This window comes from Pleurodeles waltl, chromosome 6 (genome assembly GCF_031143425.1).
Source record: "Pleurodeles waltl isolate 20211129_DDA chromosome 6, aPleWal1.hap1.20221129, whole genome shotgun sequence".
NCBI lineage: Eukaryota > Metazoa > Chordata > Amphibia > Caudata > Salamandridae > Pleurodeles > Pleurodeles waltl.
This window is the reverse complement of record NC_090445.1, coordinates 821,086,963-821,105,865: the sequence shown is the minus strand read 5'-3', so window position 1 is coordinate 821,105,865 and position 18,903 is coordinate 821,086,963. Positions and strand designations below refer to the sequence as shown.

The following is an 18,903-nucleotide window of genomic DNA, read 5'->3' as shown; positions in this document are numbered from 1 at the left end:
AGGTTGGGTTTCACTGGCGTACAGTACAGAGGAGTGGATATGCATAGTGGAGCACAGAGTGGAGTGGCATAGAAGAAAGGGGCATAAAGGGGGGGTGTGCAGGAGGAGGGCATGCAGGAGAAGGGTGAAGAAGAGAAGGCAGAGGACAGTGGCATAGAGTATCATCAAGTAGAGTGGCGCAGAGTGGCATGTCGAGTAGAGTGGCATAGACTAGAGTGGCATGGAGTAGAGTGGCGTAGAGCAGAGTGGAGTGGCATAGAGTGGAATAGAGTGGCATAGAGTGGAGTGGCATAGGATGAAGTGGCTTAGGGTGCTCTGGAATGACGTACAGTAAGTGGGATGTTGTAAAATGGAGAGGCACAGAGTACAGTAGCTTAATGTAGAATGAAGTGGAGTAGAGTGGCATGGTGTAGAGTAGAGTGGCATGGCACTGAGTGGTGTCGGATGGAGTGGTCTAAGCGGAAGTGGCGTAGGGTGGAGTAGCATAGCGTGAAGTGGCATGGTGGAGTGAAGTGGCATAGAGTGGAATGATGTGGGATGGCATAGAATGGCATGACACGGAGTGGCATAGAGTCAAGTGGAATATAGTGGAGTGGCGTAGAGTGATGGAGCGAGGCATAGAGTGATGTGGCATAGTGTTGAGTGATGTAGCATGGCATAGAGTGGTGTGAAGTAGTGCAGGGTGGAGTGGCATAGCGCAGTGGCACAAAGTAGAGTGATATAGAGTAGAGTGGCATAGAAAGGGTAGAGTGGCATGTAGAGTAGAGTGGGGTAGAGTGGCATAGAGCAGCATGGGACAGAGTGGCACGGCACAGAGCGATGTGACATAAGGTGGAGTGACGTAGAGGACAGTGGAGTAGCATAGAGTACAATGAAGTGGCCTTGCAGGGTAGAGTTGCATGGCATATAATGATGTGGCATAGAGTGGAGTGGTGGAGGGTAAAGTGGCATAGGCTGGAGTGATGTAGGATGGAGTGGCGTTGCAGAGTAGAGTTGCATGGCATATAGTGATGTGGCATAGAGTGGAGTGGTGTAGGGTAAAGTGGCGTAACTGGAGTGACAGGATGGAGTGGAGATAAGTGGCATGGCAGAGTGGTGTGGAGTGGCATAGGGTCAAAAGGCATAGGGTCAAGTAGTGTAGAGTGATGCAGGGTGGCATAGAGTGAAGTGGCAGAGGGGCGAAGAGTAGAGTGTAGTGGTGTAGCACGGCCTCGAGTGGTGGAGTAGCACAGGGTGGAGTGGCATAAAGTGTAGTGGCATAAAGTGGGGTAGAGTGGAGTTGCAAAGTGGAGTGATGTAGTGTGGAGTGGAGTGGCGTGGCATAGAGGACAGAGGAGCAGCGTAGAGTACAGTCGAGTGGCACAGAGCGGAGTGGTATTGCAAAGCAGAATCAGATAGCGTATAGTGACGTGGCATAGAGTGGTGTGGTGTAGAGGGGAGTGTCATAGGCTGGAGTGACGGAAGCAGTAGCATAGAGTGGAGTGGCACAGAGCGCATAAAGTAGAGTGGAGTGGCGCAGAGTGGCACAGAGTGCAGTGACATGGTAGAGTAGAACTGAGAGGCGTGTAGAGTGGTGTGGCATATAGTGGGATGGTGTAAGGTGGTGTGGCATAAAGTGGAGTGGCATATAGCAGACTGGCGTAGAGTAATACAGTTGTCATGTAACTTACTTAAAAAAGGAACCAAACTTAAGATCATTGCCACGGTATGAGGCTTAAAGGGAAAATAGAGAAAGTAGCACAAAACTGAACCAGAGAAGTGTCCTAAAACATGTACCTGAAAGGTGATATGCAATCTAAAAATATAAAAAATTATGTATAGAAAAAGGTAGCAGTAAAAGAAATAGTATATCCATAACAATGCGATCAAATGATGGACATCATTCAAGAGGAATCTATGCATGCTTGGCCTTTGCTTCACAGAAAGAAACAGTGACACCTGGCACACATTGGCCACTTAGGAGGTAGCAAAGAAGAGTGACAATGAAGCCAACAAACAGTAGTCAACAGGTGGGCTTCAAGTTCTTTATTGTAAGCAATACCCCACCGAAAGTAAGGCACATTGATGCACTGTCGCAGGTGAGCCCTAAAAACTGAACAATCCTCCCGTAATGGTCAGTGCCTCCTTTAAGCAATTCACAATCAACAGCGTACAGATAGTGCACAAACGTGAACCCATAGCCAACAACTTGAAAACTGTGCTCCATCCTAAAGCAACAGGCACACTGCAAAATCCATAGTCGTCTTAGTTGTGGGATTACATTAGAAGCACCGAATGACTCATGGAGAACCCCACAGTCCTTGGGCAAGCTTTCATGAAAAGAGAAGAGTATAACCAGGGGCGGCTCTTCCATTAGGGCGGAGGAGCGTTGCCACTCCCCTCCCCGCAGCAGCAGGAGCCTCAAACCTTTAGAAACAAAACAACAATAAACGCTGTTTAGTGTCATTTTGTTTCTAAAGGGACAGGGCCATTGGGGTGACAAGCATGGAGGGGAGTGCACAGAGCACTCCCCTCAGTGAGCATGTATGTTTGGCCGGCCGGCCGTCTTGGGCCAGCCAAACACACATGCGTACAAGGGCTATCTCCAACCAGGCACTGTGTAGCTGAGTTAGAGAGAGCTGGCACAGGCTCCCAGTCTGTGTTGGAGCGCCCTGACTGGGCACCCCAGCCAATCATAATGCTGCTCTTAGCAGCGTCATGATTGGCGCACGGCGGGCTGGGAGCCTGTGCCTGGAGTGCGACAGCCGTGAAGCGGGAGCAGCGCAGCGACAAGGTACGTACAATTTTTTTATATGTATTTTTTTGTATTTTTGTTTTGCCGCCCCGCCACTATGAGGAGTGGCCAGCCGCAACTGAGTATAACAGCATCTACAGAAGGACTGCCGCATAGCCTAGTATTTGAAGAAAACAGTTAGAGGAAGGGACCACTGAACACCTGCAGGATTACTTAAGGGAGTGCATATTTCCGTTTTCAGCACTGTACAACTAGGGCATTATTAAAATCACCACACTAGCGAGAATTCTGCTGCTGAGTGTTCCATCTGCCTGTACGTCAACATTCTGAGGTGGTCAGAGACATCAAAACAACAACGGAACCTCATTATGCAGGGAATGGAGCAAGCCGAGTTACCGCTGCATTGGTATTACTGCTTAGCCATCCTTAAACGTGTATCCATTACTGCGTGCGAGCCGGAATTACAGCCACGATAGCAATTGCTGCTAGTAGTACAAATATGAATATATCTTCCAGCACCTAAAGCGGCTGAATTAATACCACCTGGAAAAGGGGGGGAAATGAACTAAAACTGTTCTGCTGGTGCTATAGAAAATACAGCTGTCTTAGCACATTTTAGTTACATGAGTCAAGGCATAAGGATTGCCTCTCCAGCCCAGACCGTGCTCCACACATAAATCCAAGAGTCAGAGTACTGCAGCTGGTGGTTGTGGGTCACCCTTCTAAAGCCATCAGTTATGGCCATTATTTGGCACTACAGCGATTATTCTTCCCCGTCTCACGCGGCACACGGTTACTTTTAGCACCGATAAACACCATCCTGATCTTCTCAAGAACCCAACGTCAATGGCAATTACTGGATGCACTGCGTATGTAAGGGGACGCGCCAACGTCCTCAAACCTTCCCAGTTTCCTGGACAGGTAACCTCCATCCCCATCCTTCCCACCCAGAGAATCCTCATCCCCAAAACACAAGAAGGCCTGTGGCGAGAAGCATTTTTGGAAAAGACAATCAATCTCCGGCCATATTTATTTTAAACAAACCCCACAGGTTAGTGAGAAAATTGTGCACTAAAAACTACAACATGTCTATTTCCATGGTATCTCATCAATTTCTCCGTACAAGGCCAGAATTTTGCTGACTTTAACCTGGGGTGCACACGGGGTCAATGGACTAGGTCAACCACATGTAGCAGGGTTGCTAGATGGTCCCACCTTACCAGCCCTTCGATCCAGTGGGGTGATGTATGCATGGCTCAATTGTAGGAGAGCTGGCAGAACACACGGCGTGGAGAGGTGAATGTGCAAAATCTCCTGTTTTTGTCTCTTCAACGAGGTGGAAAAGGGCTTATGTTCCATTCTCTGCCCTAGTCAGTAAAGACTCTAGGAGGACCCTGGCCTTCTATTGTCCTGCGGTGCACAAACTGAAGCCACCTCTATGGGGTAGCAAACGCATGGGTAAGTAACTTTGAGAGAGACCCGGTGCCATCTGGGCAGGGAAAAGTAGGAAGGAAGGGAGTGAGAATTAAATCCACTGAGCATGCTTATGTATTTTACCTCCTGCTCAACTTTGTTGTCAGTTGTATTCATAAACTAAACCTAAAATAAGTACCTAAAAACACTGAGCTGAAAACAAACAAACCTATGAAAGTAAACTGCTGTGCACTCCCAGGTCTGCCAAGCAGCTGATATCGCGCTGAAACTCGCTCCGGCAGGGAGTGTGATCTTTATTGATTGACCACCGAGATATGAACAGCAGCTGGAAAGCATCAGCTGGAAATAGAAAGAGGACAGAGATATAGGCGTAGCAACGCATCCTTACCTACTGTGCTGTGACAGCACATTTGTGGCTCAAGTCCAGGAACCGTGTACCAGCCTTAGCTTCCTTTCTTTAAAAAACAGTGAAGCTTACCAACCGTGTGCATCCAAAACTCGCAAGGGAAGGTGAATGGAGAGGCAGAAGGACAAGTATGAGCAAACGCCGATTAAAGGAAATGACACACATTTTCAGTTGCATGTTCTATAAAATGCAAACCTCAATGCTCTCAAGTGTTGATGGCAAACTGTTCTGAAAACCTACAGTGTCCCAGAAAGACGACATTTCCATTTGTATTTCTGTTTGTGCCACGATGCAGAAAATCGACGGCTGTGCAAACTAAAAAATAAGTAAGCACAAAATAAAGTATACTTAAATAATGAAAGGATTGGTATATTTGAAGATGTTCACCTCATGTGGGTGCATATCCTTCAGGAAAACGTGCTCAGATAAGTATTTGGTTATTATTTTTAAGACTTCTCATGATGTGGTAGGGAACCGTAGAGAGACAGAGAGACAGAGAGTGTGTGTGTGTGTGTTTGTGCGTCTGTGTGTGTGTGAGTCAACTGGAATTGTGTTCAAGGGTGCCAAGACTTCTTAAAAAATATTTTTCTTATAATTTTCAGTAAGAATCAATCTAGTATAGTAACCTTCCACTTGGCTGCAGTGTTCAGCATTCACTAAACCAATTAATCCACCAAGAAAACGAGGCTGGTCACCGATCAAGCCAACTGCTGCAGCCTTGGTAGTTTAAACAAATCACCACATGGAGATTAAAATCTTAGCTTCTTTAAATTCCTTGTATGGTCTGCCCACCACCATAGAGATAAAATGAAGGCATCACACAGGTAGCCTAGTCTGCTAGTGTCTTTGCCTAATGGCGGGTCCAGTTATTGGCGTTGCCAAAGTAAATGTTACTGTTGAGTAAAATACACAGTTCTGTACATGAAACGGGTTATAAAGCACAAAACTGAAGTTAGCAGAAAGCAGACCTGGGACATAGAAATCTGTCAGGGGCAAAGCTTCGGGCACAGTCTATGGAAGCAGCGAATGCAAGCTATTCTTCCATGACACCAAGTACCTGCTACTAAAACAATGACTGTCGTGCCTGGAAGGCGATCATAAAGGAGGCAGAGTCAAATAATGTTTTGATATATGGGCTGTGTTGCCAGCAGACCACTGGCGTGACACATGCTTCCTGCAAAAAAGTTGGAAAAGTGAATGAAGATATACTAAATAAGGCAGGGCATTGTTCCAGCTCCTGAGAAACTTCACAGCTCATACTGCTAGCTTCAGAGGCAAGGCAGTTTTACTTTGTGGGTAGAACCTTCAAGGAAGAAACTCACTGTAAGGTCCAAGACCCTACCACAGAGGACTGACGAACCAGCACGATGAGAAGGTCCACCATGTCAGAAGCTGGTGAGAGATCTGTAAGAACAAGTATACTCCATCGGACTAGAAAGTAAACAAAAAAGGCTATGCAGGAAAATAAAAATATTGAGAAGTTTCTTGCGCGTTCTACGTAAGTGGGGTGACGTTCGATCTAAGGCAACCAACTGAAAACACCATCAAGTTAAAGGTATTGCAGGTGACGGTACAGTGTGATTTACGGTGAAGATCCTATGAGGCTACTCCCCAGTTCAGAATAATCCCCTCTAGATGTCCTGACTGCCTACCACACAATTGAACTCTACAATAGCCTGCCTGAGTAGCCATTTATTTCAAACAGATGACCCTTTCATGGGGCGCACAGCTGACTCCCAATAGGAGTCACAATTATGGTCACATTACTCTGCCTTACCTTATATTGTTTGTGTGAAAAACGCACTCATCTACCTTCAGTAAATAAAATTGCCAAATACGCCCTGCAGAAGCTTTTGATCTACCAACCTCCTCCTGTCCATATCGCCTATTGTCCGACTAGTGAGTAGTGTGAACTATAGCCTTGACAATCAGTTAGAAAACTTCTGGAACCAACTTTCTCCTGTCTATGGGTCCACTCACTAATCATCAAGGAAAGCATTATAACCCTTTCTATTGTTTTTCCACTGACCCACAAAAGGGCTAGGGCAGGTACCTATTTTGTGATCTGCGATGCACCTAACATTTATGAGAAGTCGTAGGGTGAGCACGGTGCAAGTTTGTACTTAGTTTCTACTTAGTTTCTATTTTGTTTCATTTAAAATGAATAACTAAATTTTATTCTTGGCCATAAATAGAAATAAATACTGAATCAACGTTGAGTGTCATGTTGTCTGATAGTTTGGGATGCTGTAATAATCACACACACTGTATTACCACAGTACAGCATCTGAAAGAATAACACTTTACCAACATCAAGAAGACACAGCAAGATCTACAGCTATCTTGTACATACATACATTACAAATGGAATGTCTGCAATACCTATCTCCTGCAGCAGTGCCCTGCCATGCCACCCCAATGGCTGCGTGAAGACACCCCAGGTCATGGAATGTAGGCATTTATCCTTCATTGCTTTCCCAATGAAGGCCACTGTGGAGCACAAGGGATGATGCAAAGCATATAATAACCTAAGCAACGGAGTGCTCCGTAGCCTTGTGTGATACTGGTAAGCAGGGACTCTTAAGCAGGTGCTGTCTCTCTCACACACTCCCTCCAAACATTTTTAAAAAAAAGTAAAATGTTATAATGCAGTATGTAGTCGTCGATTTGGAATGAAGATAGACAGTGAGAAATGTTATTTCTATGGGAGAGAGCCAAAAGATGTGATTAAATGAAATCTGGGCAGGTGCGTGCTGTTTAAAGGCATGTACAAGGGGACAGGTGGCTGTTTTACATATTCCTAGAGTTAAGGTTGCTTCGGTACCCCAAATGCAAAGGATAGTAATATATTTGAAGACTGGCAGCCGAACAATATCTTTGCATAACAAGGTATCCTGACTGTGTCGCATTACAACAGCCACTAGAGGACCGCCGCGTGACTGTGAGCAGTAGTTGCCTTCATAAGATGACTATAGCACACCAAATGCTGTTAGTCTGAGACAAAGGATTCCGTGTCTGGTAAATCGTGGTCAATAAAAAGCATCTGTAGTCTCCTCAAATGAAACAATGAAATGCAAACACGGTTTGTCAAATTTAAAAGCGAATGCATCAGTCTCTGAATTTACACTTCCCTCCACTGTGGTATCCGCTCCACTGTATTACAAAGATATTTCTCATAAACCTATTGATTGAATTTTCTATCATCAAATGTTCAAGTTTGGAAGACTAGGGAGTTACAAACAATTGACTTTGGGACAGTGACCGAAGAACTGGCCAAAGGGGGTTCTTTGCCCGCCCCCCCCCCCCCCAACAGATTCTAACAAAGTGTTTGTTGCATCAGACTTGCTTCTGTTTACACCTCTGCGCTCTGAAGTCACGTAAGATGACGTGCAGCGCTTTCCAAAACAGCCACATAAATAGAAATACTTATCTAAATATGGGGCACTGACAAGTTAAATTCAACTCCTGGAGCTTGGTTCAGTTGCTCCATCATTTATAATAACAACTGTTATTCGGGCATGAAAAACAATATGTGCGCTTTGAAGGCTGTTGGAACATGAATCTTTAAACCACTGAACAATAACAGCATTATGCCAAATGGCAATGTTTGAGAGCAGGAAGCTACTTGGGTACAGTTTTGCATATTTTCCATTCAAAAACTTATCTCAGCACACCCAAGAATAGTCATGCTTGTCCCATGGTGCTACCAAGAAAGACCTCTCCTCAGCCGCCGCCTCGTACTAATATGTAGAGCCCAGGTTCATCAAAGGAGATTGTGCAATGTCATTGGGTTACACCTCACTGCATGCACAACCACTGCTGTTAGGATGCCAATGGCCCAACTTAAGAACCAGGTCATAGACGGGTCACACCTACAGGTGCTTTGAAAGAGCTACACCTTGTTCGCTGCAGTGCACGCAACCGTAATTTATAACGTAGATCAGAACTGTTTAAGACTGGGGCTGAAATGTAAGTAGGTCACTTAAATTACTTACAACAAGGCGGCCTTCAGTTGTGACCGGGTTAACCAACTTACTCCCAACTTTTTAGGGTCGAGCGCGCACCTGGCACCTGTTGTAATCTCTCTGTGGACTTTTAGCCACGCCCACTGCACGCCCATCAGTTTCATTGTTTCGGGGGCTTGCCTTTTAAAAATCGCTTGACTTCATTGGTGAAAGGCATGCATACGTCATGCCTTTTACGGTGTTTAGCCCTCCTCGAGAGTACCGGTAAACTACGTAACACATACAAGGCTCCATATTTTCTGCATGGCTCCTCGACTACTCTTTCTTTTTTATATCCTAAGCAGCAAATCTCGCTGGGCAGTAGTCGAGCGCTTTGTATGACATCGACCCTGTTACATGGATAATTGTGTAACTGCCAATAGGTTTGAATGCAAGAGAACTTCTGTTTCCTTTTGTGTGCTCCTTCACACTCATGGCGTGGTGCTTTAAATCGGCTCGCTTATGTAAAACTATATTACTTTTCATTTTCAATTTATGTGGCAAGAAAAGTCCGGTTAGGACTTTACAAAACCAATAGGTCTAAGTCGAACAACTGCGAGACCCATTGCACTACAAATGCTTGTCTTATTTCGTTTGCATTCACAGAGCCTTGCGCTTAGCATTCTCAGTTTTTATGTCACTAGGTTTGGAAAAAAAATATAACGGCCAATGCTGGCTTGGGAAGACGATGAATAGAAGTTGAATAATCGAACTGATTTCCGTATGGTGCTCATTAGACTTTGAAAAACGTTGAATGTGACGCAGAAGACGCAGTGAGAGATGCACGCGCACGGGGCGCGAGGACAAGGGGTATTGGCCGCAAGCAGGGAACGGCCTGCAGACCTGGGCTTGTCTGGCTCAGGTCAAGGCACCCGGCAAGCGAGGGTCTGTGCCACAGCACTTCCTGTCTCCCGTTCTGTTCCTGGTGTCTGCAGGCTCACCTCCGGGGGCAGCCGGTGAACGAGGTGGGGGTTAGAACTTGTATTTAGTACTTAACGCGAAGATGTGAAGGAAGGACGAGTTACAAACCGCGATTCGGTAGGGTGACCGGTATGATTGACACATTTCGCAATACCAGTACTTACCATGGAGCTAATGCTAGCTCATCCGCAAATACCAACATGGGAGATGTAACTATGTAATATTAACGGCCAACGCCATTTACTTTAACCCAAATCAGCGTGCATGAAAGGAAAAGCGGAAAGAAGAAACGCACGTTTAGTTAGGACAGAATGCGTTTCGAATTTAAATGTCTTTCTAAAAGAAAGTTTTGTAGCTTCGTCTCTATGTGAAAGGCAACTGTAACCACAAATATATATATAAAATATAGGTTAGACTGGCTCTCTGAGGCGCAGACAAAGGGAGCTGCAGCCATCAGTCCATGCGCCTACTTCCGGGTGTGGAGGTGAGCAGAAGGTAAAGGGCGCGTCACCTTCTGCTCGGTGACCTGTGCCGTGACCTGTGAAGCACGTGCACGCCACAGCACATGCCCTGCCAGAGTAAACAGAAGCAGACGGGCAGGGTGTAATCCTCATGGACACGGTGAGCCTCGGGGCCCTGGAGAGCAAAGGTGCAGGAGGTAAGCACTCCGCACAGGGCCTCACTCATCCACCAGAGTGGCATCAGTGAAGACGAGGGACAGAAACGAGGACAAAAATACCACTCTGGTGTGGTTCCAGCATGAAGTATATCTGCGTGATTTTTATGACTGAGATTTTGGGGGACGTTTTCACTCTAGGTAGGGCTGATAGTACACGGGAAGGGGTTTCTCTAAATACCAGAGTGCGCAAGCTGTAACTAGAAATAGGAACACTGTAACTGTGCAGGAATGGCGGAGCAAATTATGCAGCAGGGGTGAGTGAATTACGCAGAAGAAAAGGCAAATTATGTAGTAAGTAAAGGAAACACATATGTGTTGAAAACACCATGCCCACAGAATCACACAATTCCAGTGGCACAGGCTACAAATATTTCCACAGGCATATGAAGAACAGACCTCAGGTCGTCAGAGTGCCATTGCAATGCGTATTAGCCAACTAAATGTTGCTGACTAGGCAGTCTAATTTTGATTTGCCCTAAAAACATATATGTCTACAAGCTATTCATGCAAACTGCTGTTGGGGCAAAAGCCAGGACTAAAGGTATCACACATGGCCTGGATAGAATACTGCACATACCTTAATCATCATACACAGTTTCCGGGTCCATCAAAGCGAGTCCTATAGTGACTCATCCGTACCACAGTATACATATATCTTCAAATGAAAAATCATTTACATATCAGTTGCGTATCCTGAAAAACTGGCATGGCTCATGCCCTTTCGAATCTACAGTCTACACTCATCGAAGGGTGGGTCACCTTTGCTTACAACCACAGCTGATCATAGTTACACAACAAATTTACCCACAATGTGTGCGCTGTTCCCTAGATGATCAACACAACAACAATGTTGATACTACAGGTCGGGCACTAAGGGCATCCTTTTTAGGTTGCACAAGCCCTTACCCACCGAAGTAACATGCTTCATCATCGAGCCATGCTCCTCGCTGGGCAGGCACCGCACTGCCCAGTGGGCCATATGAGGGGAGGAGGGGGGCTGTTTGCCAGAGATCTTTTAATCAAGCTGTTCAAAAATTGAACAGTGGAGTGTTGCGCTATGCCTGACCCAGAATAGAAAGCAGTAGATTGGGATGTTAAGTTAAAATTGGCTATGGGTTAATAACTAGCAATTCTTGATGTTCAACAAAAAAATCCCATGCCAAGATTGAAAACAGGATTGAGAAAATTACAAACAATGGGCCCTAGATTCATAAAATGGTGTCAAAATGTTTCATGGCTCATCTGCAGCTGCGAGTCAATGGCAGTTCATTAGGACCGGGTTCTGTACCCTAATCTACCTTCGGAATAGGTTCATGTGTGTGTTAGAAAAGTATTCCTATGTGGTTTCACTATTAAAAGTGATTAAATGCAAAATGCAAAGAGCACAAAAATGTCAGAATATTATCCCACATTTGAGATGAGGAATCTGTCCAACCCATTATTTGAAAATTGATGGGCCACTTAACGTGACGTGGAGCCGCTTCATGAGCTTGCAAATTGTAGAGAAGTGATGTAGAAAACCTATCCACTCTGTCGCACTTCGAAAGAAGGATGCCCTTAGTGTCAGCCTGTAGTACCAACTGCATTGTTGTGTTGACTAATCTAGGAAACAGCACTCTCATGCCAGATGAATTCAGTAAGGAAGGAAGTGGGGACGTGTGCTGGACCTAAAACAACGCCCCTTATCTCCCTCTTTTTGAGTTTTTATACACAGTTACACAACCTCAGTCACTAGTGAGATTGGTCAAGTTAATAATATCAGATTCGGACCAAACCAAACCAAACCAACCAATCTCTGCTTCTTAAGAGGATTACTTTTACAAAAGTTAATGGTCAACTCACCCGATATTATGACACTATTTTAGTCAGCAATGGTATCTCAGCCACAAACAACACTAAGCATGTTGGGACTTGTAGGTCCAGTTCTCACATTATAAGTTCAGGCCTTTGAAGGGCCAACATTCTTGCCTCTCTTGGTTGAAAAACAAAGATTGACTGAAAGTGACATCCTTGTCACTGGGGCCTTTAGAAAGTTATGGTGCCCATCCCAGCTGTAGTAATGACACAGAGGCAATATGTCACGCCACAATCTCTCCATTACGGAAAACTAGAAACCTGCTTAATGTTCAGAAGAGGAAACACAGGGGTCAAACCACAAGCAAGAAGTTCATCAGTACTTGAGACATCTTTGCTGGACTATCGCCCCCACACCCTACCACTCACAGGTTTCTTAAATGCTTCATATATGAATCAGCCTTTGTCTCGTATCGTTTAACACCTCTGTAAAAAGACTAGGCCCAGGCACAAGCCACATGGTATGTGAGATCTTCAAATGTTGGTGGTCCAGAGACAAAATAAACCTCTCCACTGCAGTTTCCACCAACATGTAGCATGGCAGATCGGTGAGTGGCTACCAACTCTTCCAGCAGTTTCTCTAATCACCCTCCCTCAAATGTCATTCTTGCCATACATGGTAGCCTACACTTTTACAAATAGCACGCTAATTACAGCATATCCCACTTCCTGCAAAAGTCGCACCCTGGACACAAGAGAATACAACTCGACTCAGCCACTACACCCCTGTGCTATTGTACACACTTTATGTTATAAAAAAAGGTCATGCCATCCAACTGAGATGACATCACTGATATCGGTGAAACACTGGGCTTCTGCGCTTCTCGATAGAAAACAGATTTTGCCAACGCATGAGCACAACAAATGCAAGGAGAGACTGCTGAGGGGCATGATTTAATTTACACACGTTTGGGCAGAATAAAGGTTGCTTAAAAGCTTTACAGCGTTCTCTCATGCGATGTGCCAAACATGGAAATAGGCTGGGATTTCCCAGAATTTACAATAGAACTTTACATCAAACAAAGTGAGAGGCGGCGTTGGCCCCTCTGCCAATTTATTATCTAGGCCAAAATATAAGCCCATTTTATAAGCAGGACCTACAAAAGAAGGGTTCTTGTAGATAGTTGGAAAGGATACTTTGCTGCTTGAGGAACGCAACCTATGGATCTCAACCTTATTGCAGGGGAGCCATAACCCAAGATGACAGACTGACTTATTGCAGGTTCCAATGTAAACCTTACAAGATTTCAGGACCACGAGCCAGAGATAACTACCGGAAGCAATGAAGTTGTTATAATATCTTACAGGAAGTAATAGAAAGGACAACAAACACAGTAGCGAAGATGAAGATTAAGCAAGAGCTGGACTAAAATTTCATATCAACCGCCTGGTCCACCTCGCTGCGGAGCAGATCATAATGTACTAAGTGCTGCTATCAGAGACCAGCGCAATGTGCAATAAAGAACTGCTGAAGAGTGGTTTGGCCTACAAGTAACGTGTAATGAACTTTAATGCCCACCTTGATGTGCTTGGTACCTGTGGAAGTGACGCTTCATTAACCACAAAGAGGCCTCATGCGGCTCAATGTGGATGAATGCGAAGGAGAATTTAGAGACGAGTCCCACGGTTCGCTACAATCATCCCTGACTCAAATAGAAGTTTGATTTGCATGTGTATAAAAGTGCATCCAACCAGAAAATACTGACATAAGGTAAAGGCACCAGACCTGCAATAGGCACTGATTCCACACAGCCAGCAGTAATCTACGGCTATCACAATATGGTGGGCCTTTCACGTGGCACTTCTACGACTGCAGCACTGCGTGCATATGGACGCCTGGCATGAAAGGCCACATCATGCTGCATATGGAAGGATAGCAGGGGCACGGGTGCTGGACCCACTGCATGCCACATTACATCATCGTGGTGTGATAGAAAGATAACCCTGAATGACAAACCTTAATATTAATAATTGCTACACTTATATAGTGCACTCTAAAACTAAGCAGGTCTGTGGGTGCTGATAACTGGTGTTACATATCATCCAACTCAACAGTGCATACTTAATCGACCTCAGGTAGATGAAAGGATGAGTGGAGCCTAAAGGATACACAGCTGTGACCTTCAGGTTACACAGGTGTCTCTACAAAAGATGCATTAGTCCACGGAGTTATCTTACCAGCCAGGAGGACCAATGTCAACATGAAATGACCAACAACAACATATGTAACAAAGGTCACCAAGTTATGGTAGCTAGGTTTAAAAAAAAATCATCATCTGTGGCAATCGACAGAGTGATTTAACAGGCAACACTGCCAACTAACTGCTGTATGGAATGTTTTGTCTTAACTTGGTTGCTTGCACAAGCAAACAGAAATGCTGTACATCAGTTTCAGGATGCTGTACTTGAGGAACCTGATACAATTGGTACCAAATCAGTGGGTGAGTTAGGTCACCTTTGCTAGAGACTTGTGTTTGAGCCCCTGCTGCTTTCTATTCACAGAGCTACAGCTTGAAAGTAATTAGATAAACAGCATTGATATAGCCAATAGGTCTGGGTTTCATCAAATAATGCATGCAGCCCTAGCACACTAGTGCAAGCGATACAGGGGGGATCTAGGAGAGAGGGCCGAAAGGGCTACAGTTGTAAAGCACTCCCTCATGCAGTTGAACTTAAGCACTGGAATGAAGAGGGATGAATAGACCCTAATAGCCAAGACCATTAGTTGAGAGATGATAATTCCACTAAGCCAAGGCAATACGTGATGAAAAGGGTCAAGCCAATGCCTGATAGAAGCTGGTTGAAGAAAGACAATGGTTGAAAGAGGCAGATCCAAAGTCCACTCTGTTTACTGTCAGCAATAGTCAATTTGACAACTGTGCTGCCAAAAAACAAGACCTAAAGATACACGGCGCTTGATAAAAGGGTAGTGAGGTGATCTTGTGGCTAAGTTCCAGACTGTGGAATCAGGGAACTTCAATTATGGTCCATTCTTCTGTTCAGATGACCAATCTTTGTGATTCTGGGCAAACCATTTTATCTCTGTTTACTCATCTGTCAGAACTGTGAACACTTGAAAACTGTTTAATCTTTGATGCTAAGTACTATAGAAATATTCACTGCTTGTGATGGCATATGTGAAAAACTGTAAATATATTTGTACTATACTCAACTTAAATCAGTAGCGGCTCACCAGAGGGAAAAGGGGCAGGGTGATGTGTGGCTGGGGGGGGGGGGGGGGGAGCAGAAAAACAAAACAAAAAAATATTTAAAATTAAAAAAAATACCTTTATGTGCTGGGCCGGTCTTCTCCGCTTCTCTCCTCTGCTGCAGGCACAGGCCCCCAGCCTGCCCTGCATCCAATCCTAACACTGCTTTCATGCTGCTGGCAGCATGAAAGTAGTGTTAGGATTGGAAGGAGCACGCAGCCAAGGCACTCAGAGGCAAAGTGGAAGCCTCTGCCTGCTGTCTCCAACAGGGCTACGCAGTACCGGGTTGGGTAGAGCCTAGTTTGCATGTGTGTTTGGCCAGCCAGACATACATGCGCACTGAGGGGAGTGTAAAAGTTTTGCAGCTGCTGCTGGCGGGGGGAGGCACCTCCACCTGTCTTTAATATTAAGGAAGACTTAAAAAAGTAAAAGTAGAGATGTGAAAGGGGCAACTACACTGGATACCAGAAGAACTTGGAGAGAGAACATGCAGAGTGCAGAAAAGAACATCTGAAGAAAGGAAAGGGGTAATCCTTCATATGTTATGTTATTAAGTTTGTAAGGTGCGACTGAGGGCTTCCTGGCACAGAGGAAAGAAACAACTGCAGACGTTTACTGCTGTAAATGTCAATATTAATCCATCTTTCCACATTCCCATGCCTCCCGCTCAGGTGTCCCAGCTTTACTATTCTGTTCCCGCTAAGCAGCAGCCTTGGGGGGGCTTAGGCGCTACAGAAGCGGGCAACAAGCCATCGCCTGCCCTATTCCCTATACCCCTTGCACTACCACCTCCTCTGCTTCATGACATGTATCTGTGCTACATAAACAGCCAACAGACAATCACAAGATCCTTTCCCCCTCTCGAGGCCTTCTGCCTACATCCCTGCCCGCCTGCGCCTCCGTGCTGTACCTGTGATGCTAGGACGCAGCCAGCCACTTGGGGGAGTTCTGGGGAACTACCCGGGGGGCCTGGGGTTGTGATAACGGGCGGCACTATGATGCAGTAACACCTAGCGAAAGCTGACATGAAATCAGGCATCGAGATCGGGGATGGAAGACTAGGGTCGTATGGGGGAGCGAACTCAATGTGCCACAGCACGAGCTTGCACGTGCTCATTCGGTTTTAAACTTATCGGACGGTCCTTTTTATCTGGTGTGAAGTAGCCACCCAGTTCTCAGCATCTTAGTATCTTGGCCTCGGGGTCTGACACAAAGTATCCACTCAGTTCTTATCCACCGAGCTAAAGTAGGTGCAGTGCCACACCACAGCAGTACAGTCCAACTGCACCAGTGCCGGAATCCACTGTGTAAACAGGACAAAGGGCAGGAGAACAACTTGGGGTTTCCCGGGCACTAGGCTGCGCGAACAGCTGGCGCTGTCCCTTCTCGGTGTGCATGTGCGTAACGTTTGCAAAACCACAACAGTCGCTGCAAAGAAAACAAATGTTCCCTCGCAGATCCCAGATGCGACTTGGCAGCAAAAAGTCCCAGTGGGGACCATCTCCGGGTCAGCGTGGGAAATCAATGCAGCAAGGTTTCCTGCTGCAAACCCAGGCTGACTTCAAGCAGACACAGAGCAGGGGCAGAGTTAAAGCATGCTCGTTGTGTGCACGGAACACAGCAATCCCCAAGCACCCAGGGCCTGGCCCTTACCATGTATGTCAAATGAGCAATGTTTTACTCCTGGGCAGCCCCCGGGCGCTGGCTGCTCTAAATATGACTGACGATCTATTTTTAGTGTAAGTAGAGAAATAACTGGCGCGCAAGCCATCCACTGTAAAACTAGTCAGTGGTGCCTCTCTACCCCTGATGTTCCTGCACCTCTGCTGCACACCAGCGTCGCTCACTGTCCCCGATGTCTGTAGCCGGCGGAGTATCTGCAACCCTGCTGTCCCCGTTTCACTGCACCCCTTGTTCTAGCGGGCTCTCACCTGCTGTCTATTACCTTCACCCCGCCTGTCTCCGCGCGCCGAGTCTGCACTTGCCTCTGACATCTCTGGCGTCAGTGCTGCATTAAACCTGTGGAGGCCCCAGGCAGTCGAAATTTCGGGGTACCCCTCGCAAATTATCTCCTAATAGGTTTGTTTTTTTAATCTTACCAAAGAAATTCAATAAACCAATTTTATTACACAAAACTAAACATTGCACGTAAGTAGTTTGCACAAACTGATAGCTGACAGAAGATGAGCTTTTAAAGACAAACTCTTATGTGAATCTGATGTCTATGGTTTATGTTCCGTAAATTGGTAATGAATGGGTACATTACATTAATACATAGAGTCTTTAATGTAAAGTTTTCGGTTCTTTGAATTGATTAATTTTTTCTCTCTTTTGGAAACAATTTAAGAAAGCTTGATTAGAACTATCTTTCAAGATCCAATCGGTATTATTTTAATCCGCTGTCGCAGGGTCCATAGGCCGGTGCCTACCTTCCCAATCTGGTAATGCGGCACTGCCTGAGTCCCCGCGTTTAGTCTCTGCACCCCGCTGTCTATGCACCATTAGCTGCTCTGCACCCCTCTGCCTCCGCACCCCACCGTCTCCGCACCCGCGCTGTCATTGCACTCCCAACGCCCCTGAACCTCCAGTGCCACCGAAGCCCTGCACGTTTAGTGTCTTTGCCGCCCTGGCATCACAGCCCCCCCCCCCCCCCACGCTGTCCGCACTTCTCACGCTGCGGTCTCTGCACCCCAGGCTGTGTGTACCCCGCTATACCCGCGCCCAGGCAGTCACACACTCACATAGTGCTTGTTGGGGTTCCGCCTCTTCTGCACATCCTCCACCTTGACATCCAGCACGCTGTAGGAAGGCATCTTCGCACACCAGGTAGACCCACAAACCCAGCCGTCCGTGCTTCCAGGCGCTATCTCATTCTGCGCCGGTCCGCGTCAGGTGACCCCGTCCTCCTTGGACAATGAATGTTCCCCCTAGCGCCTCGGTGCCGCCTCCAGAAAGGTTTCTCCCGAGTGTGCAGCTGCTGCTGGGCGGAGGGTCCGGGGCACTCTAGGCGCGCGCGGCGCCGCGAGGAGGGGGCGGCAGCTGCGGCTGTGAGGCGCACATGCCAGCGGGGCTTCCTCTGCACGGCCGGGCTCGGCGTGCAGCGCTGCCTGCGCTTTGTTTCCTTCCCTGCCCGTTCCTGGGACCCGTCCCCTCTCGGCCGGTTCCTCCCTCGCACGCTGCCTGAGGCCCAGAGGGGCGGGGCGGGGGAAGGGCCTGGGGCTCCCCCGTGCAGGGCGGGAGGTCCCCGCTGGCTCGCTTCGTGCAGGCGACAAGGTCGGCTCCGGGGACTCCCTGCAGGGAGAGGAAGGAAGCACCAGGATGGGGGAGGGGGCGCGCCGAGGGTCACTCGCTGTACCCCTGGAAGGCGTGGAAGGCAAGGGGCGGCTAGAAACCTAGTCCCGGCAGGGAACTCTTACTGTGACAAATGTGATCTATTCTGCATGTGCTGGAGAGCCACGCCTCCTCCCGCTACAACCGAGGCGCCCACGGCGAGTCCCGCCGCTGCCGCGGTCTGCAGTACAAGCTGAGGAGCAGAGCCCACGCGGGGTGGCACTACCCCTGCCCGCTACAGTTCGACCTCCAAAACCCTGACATACACTAAGTGTCGCCCTATGCTCCCAGCGCATGATTTCACACACTGCCCGTGTCTGCTTACTCCATTC

The 18,903-nt window shown here is 46.9% G+C and overlaps 1 protein-coding gene across 4 annotated transcripts in view; it reads right to left on the bottom strand.

Annotated features, from left to right (window-relative positions):
- Nucleotides 1–18,396, bottom strand: part of SH3PXD2A (SH3 and PX domains 2A) — a 680,586-nt gene extending 662,190 nt beyond the window's left edge. For 3 of the 4 annotated variants that reach the window (XM_069239465.1, XM_069239468.1, XM_069239469.1), the window contains exon 1: nucleotides 17,983–18,362. In XM_069239465.1, coding sequence (XP_069095566.1) covers nucleotides 17,983–18,054 — 72 coding nt within the window. In that variant the 5' untranslated portion in view covers nucleotides 18,055–18,362. Of the gene's footprint in view, nucleotides 1–17,982 lie in introns of all 4 variants that reach the window. The other variant, XM_069239466.1, reaches the window with a different exon arrangement.
- Between the last annotated feature and the right edge of the window lie 507 nt (nucleotides 18,397–18,903).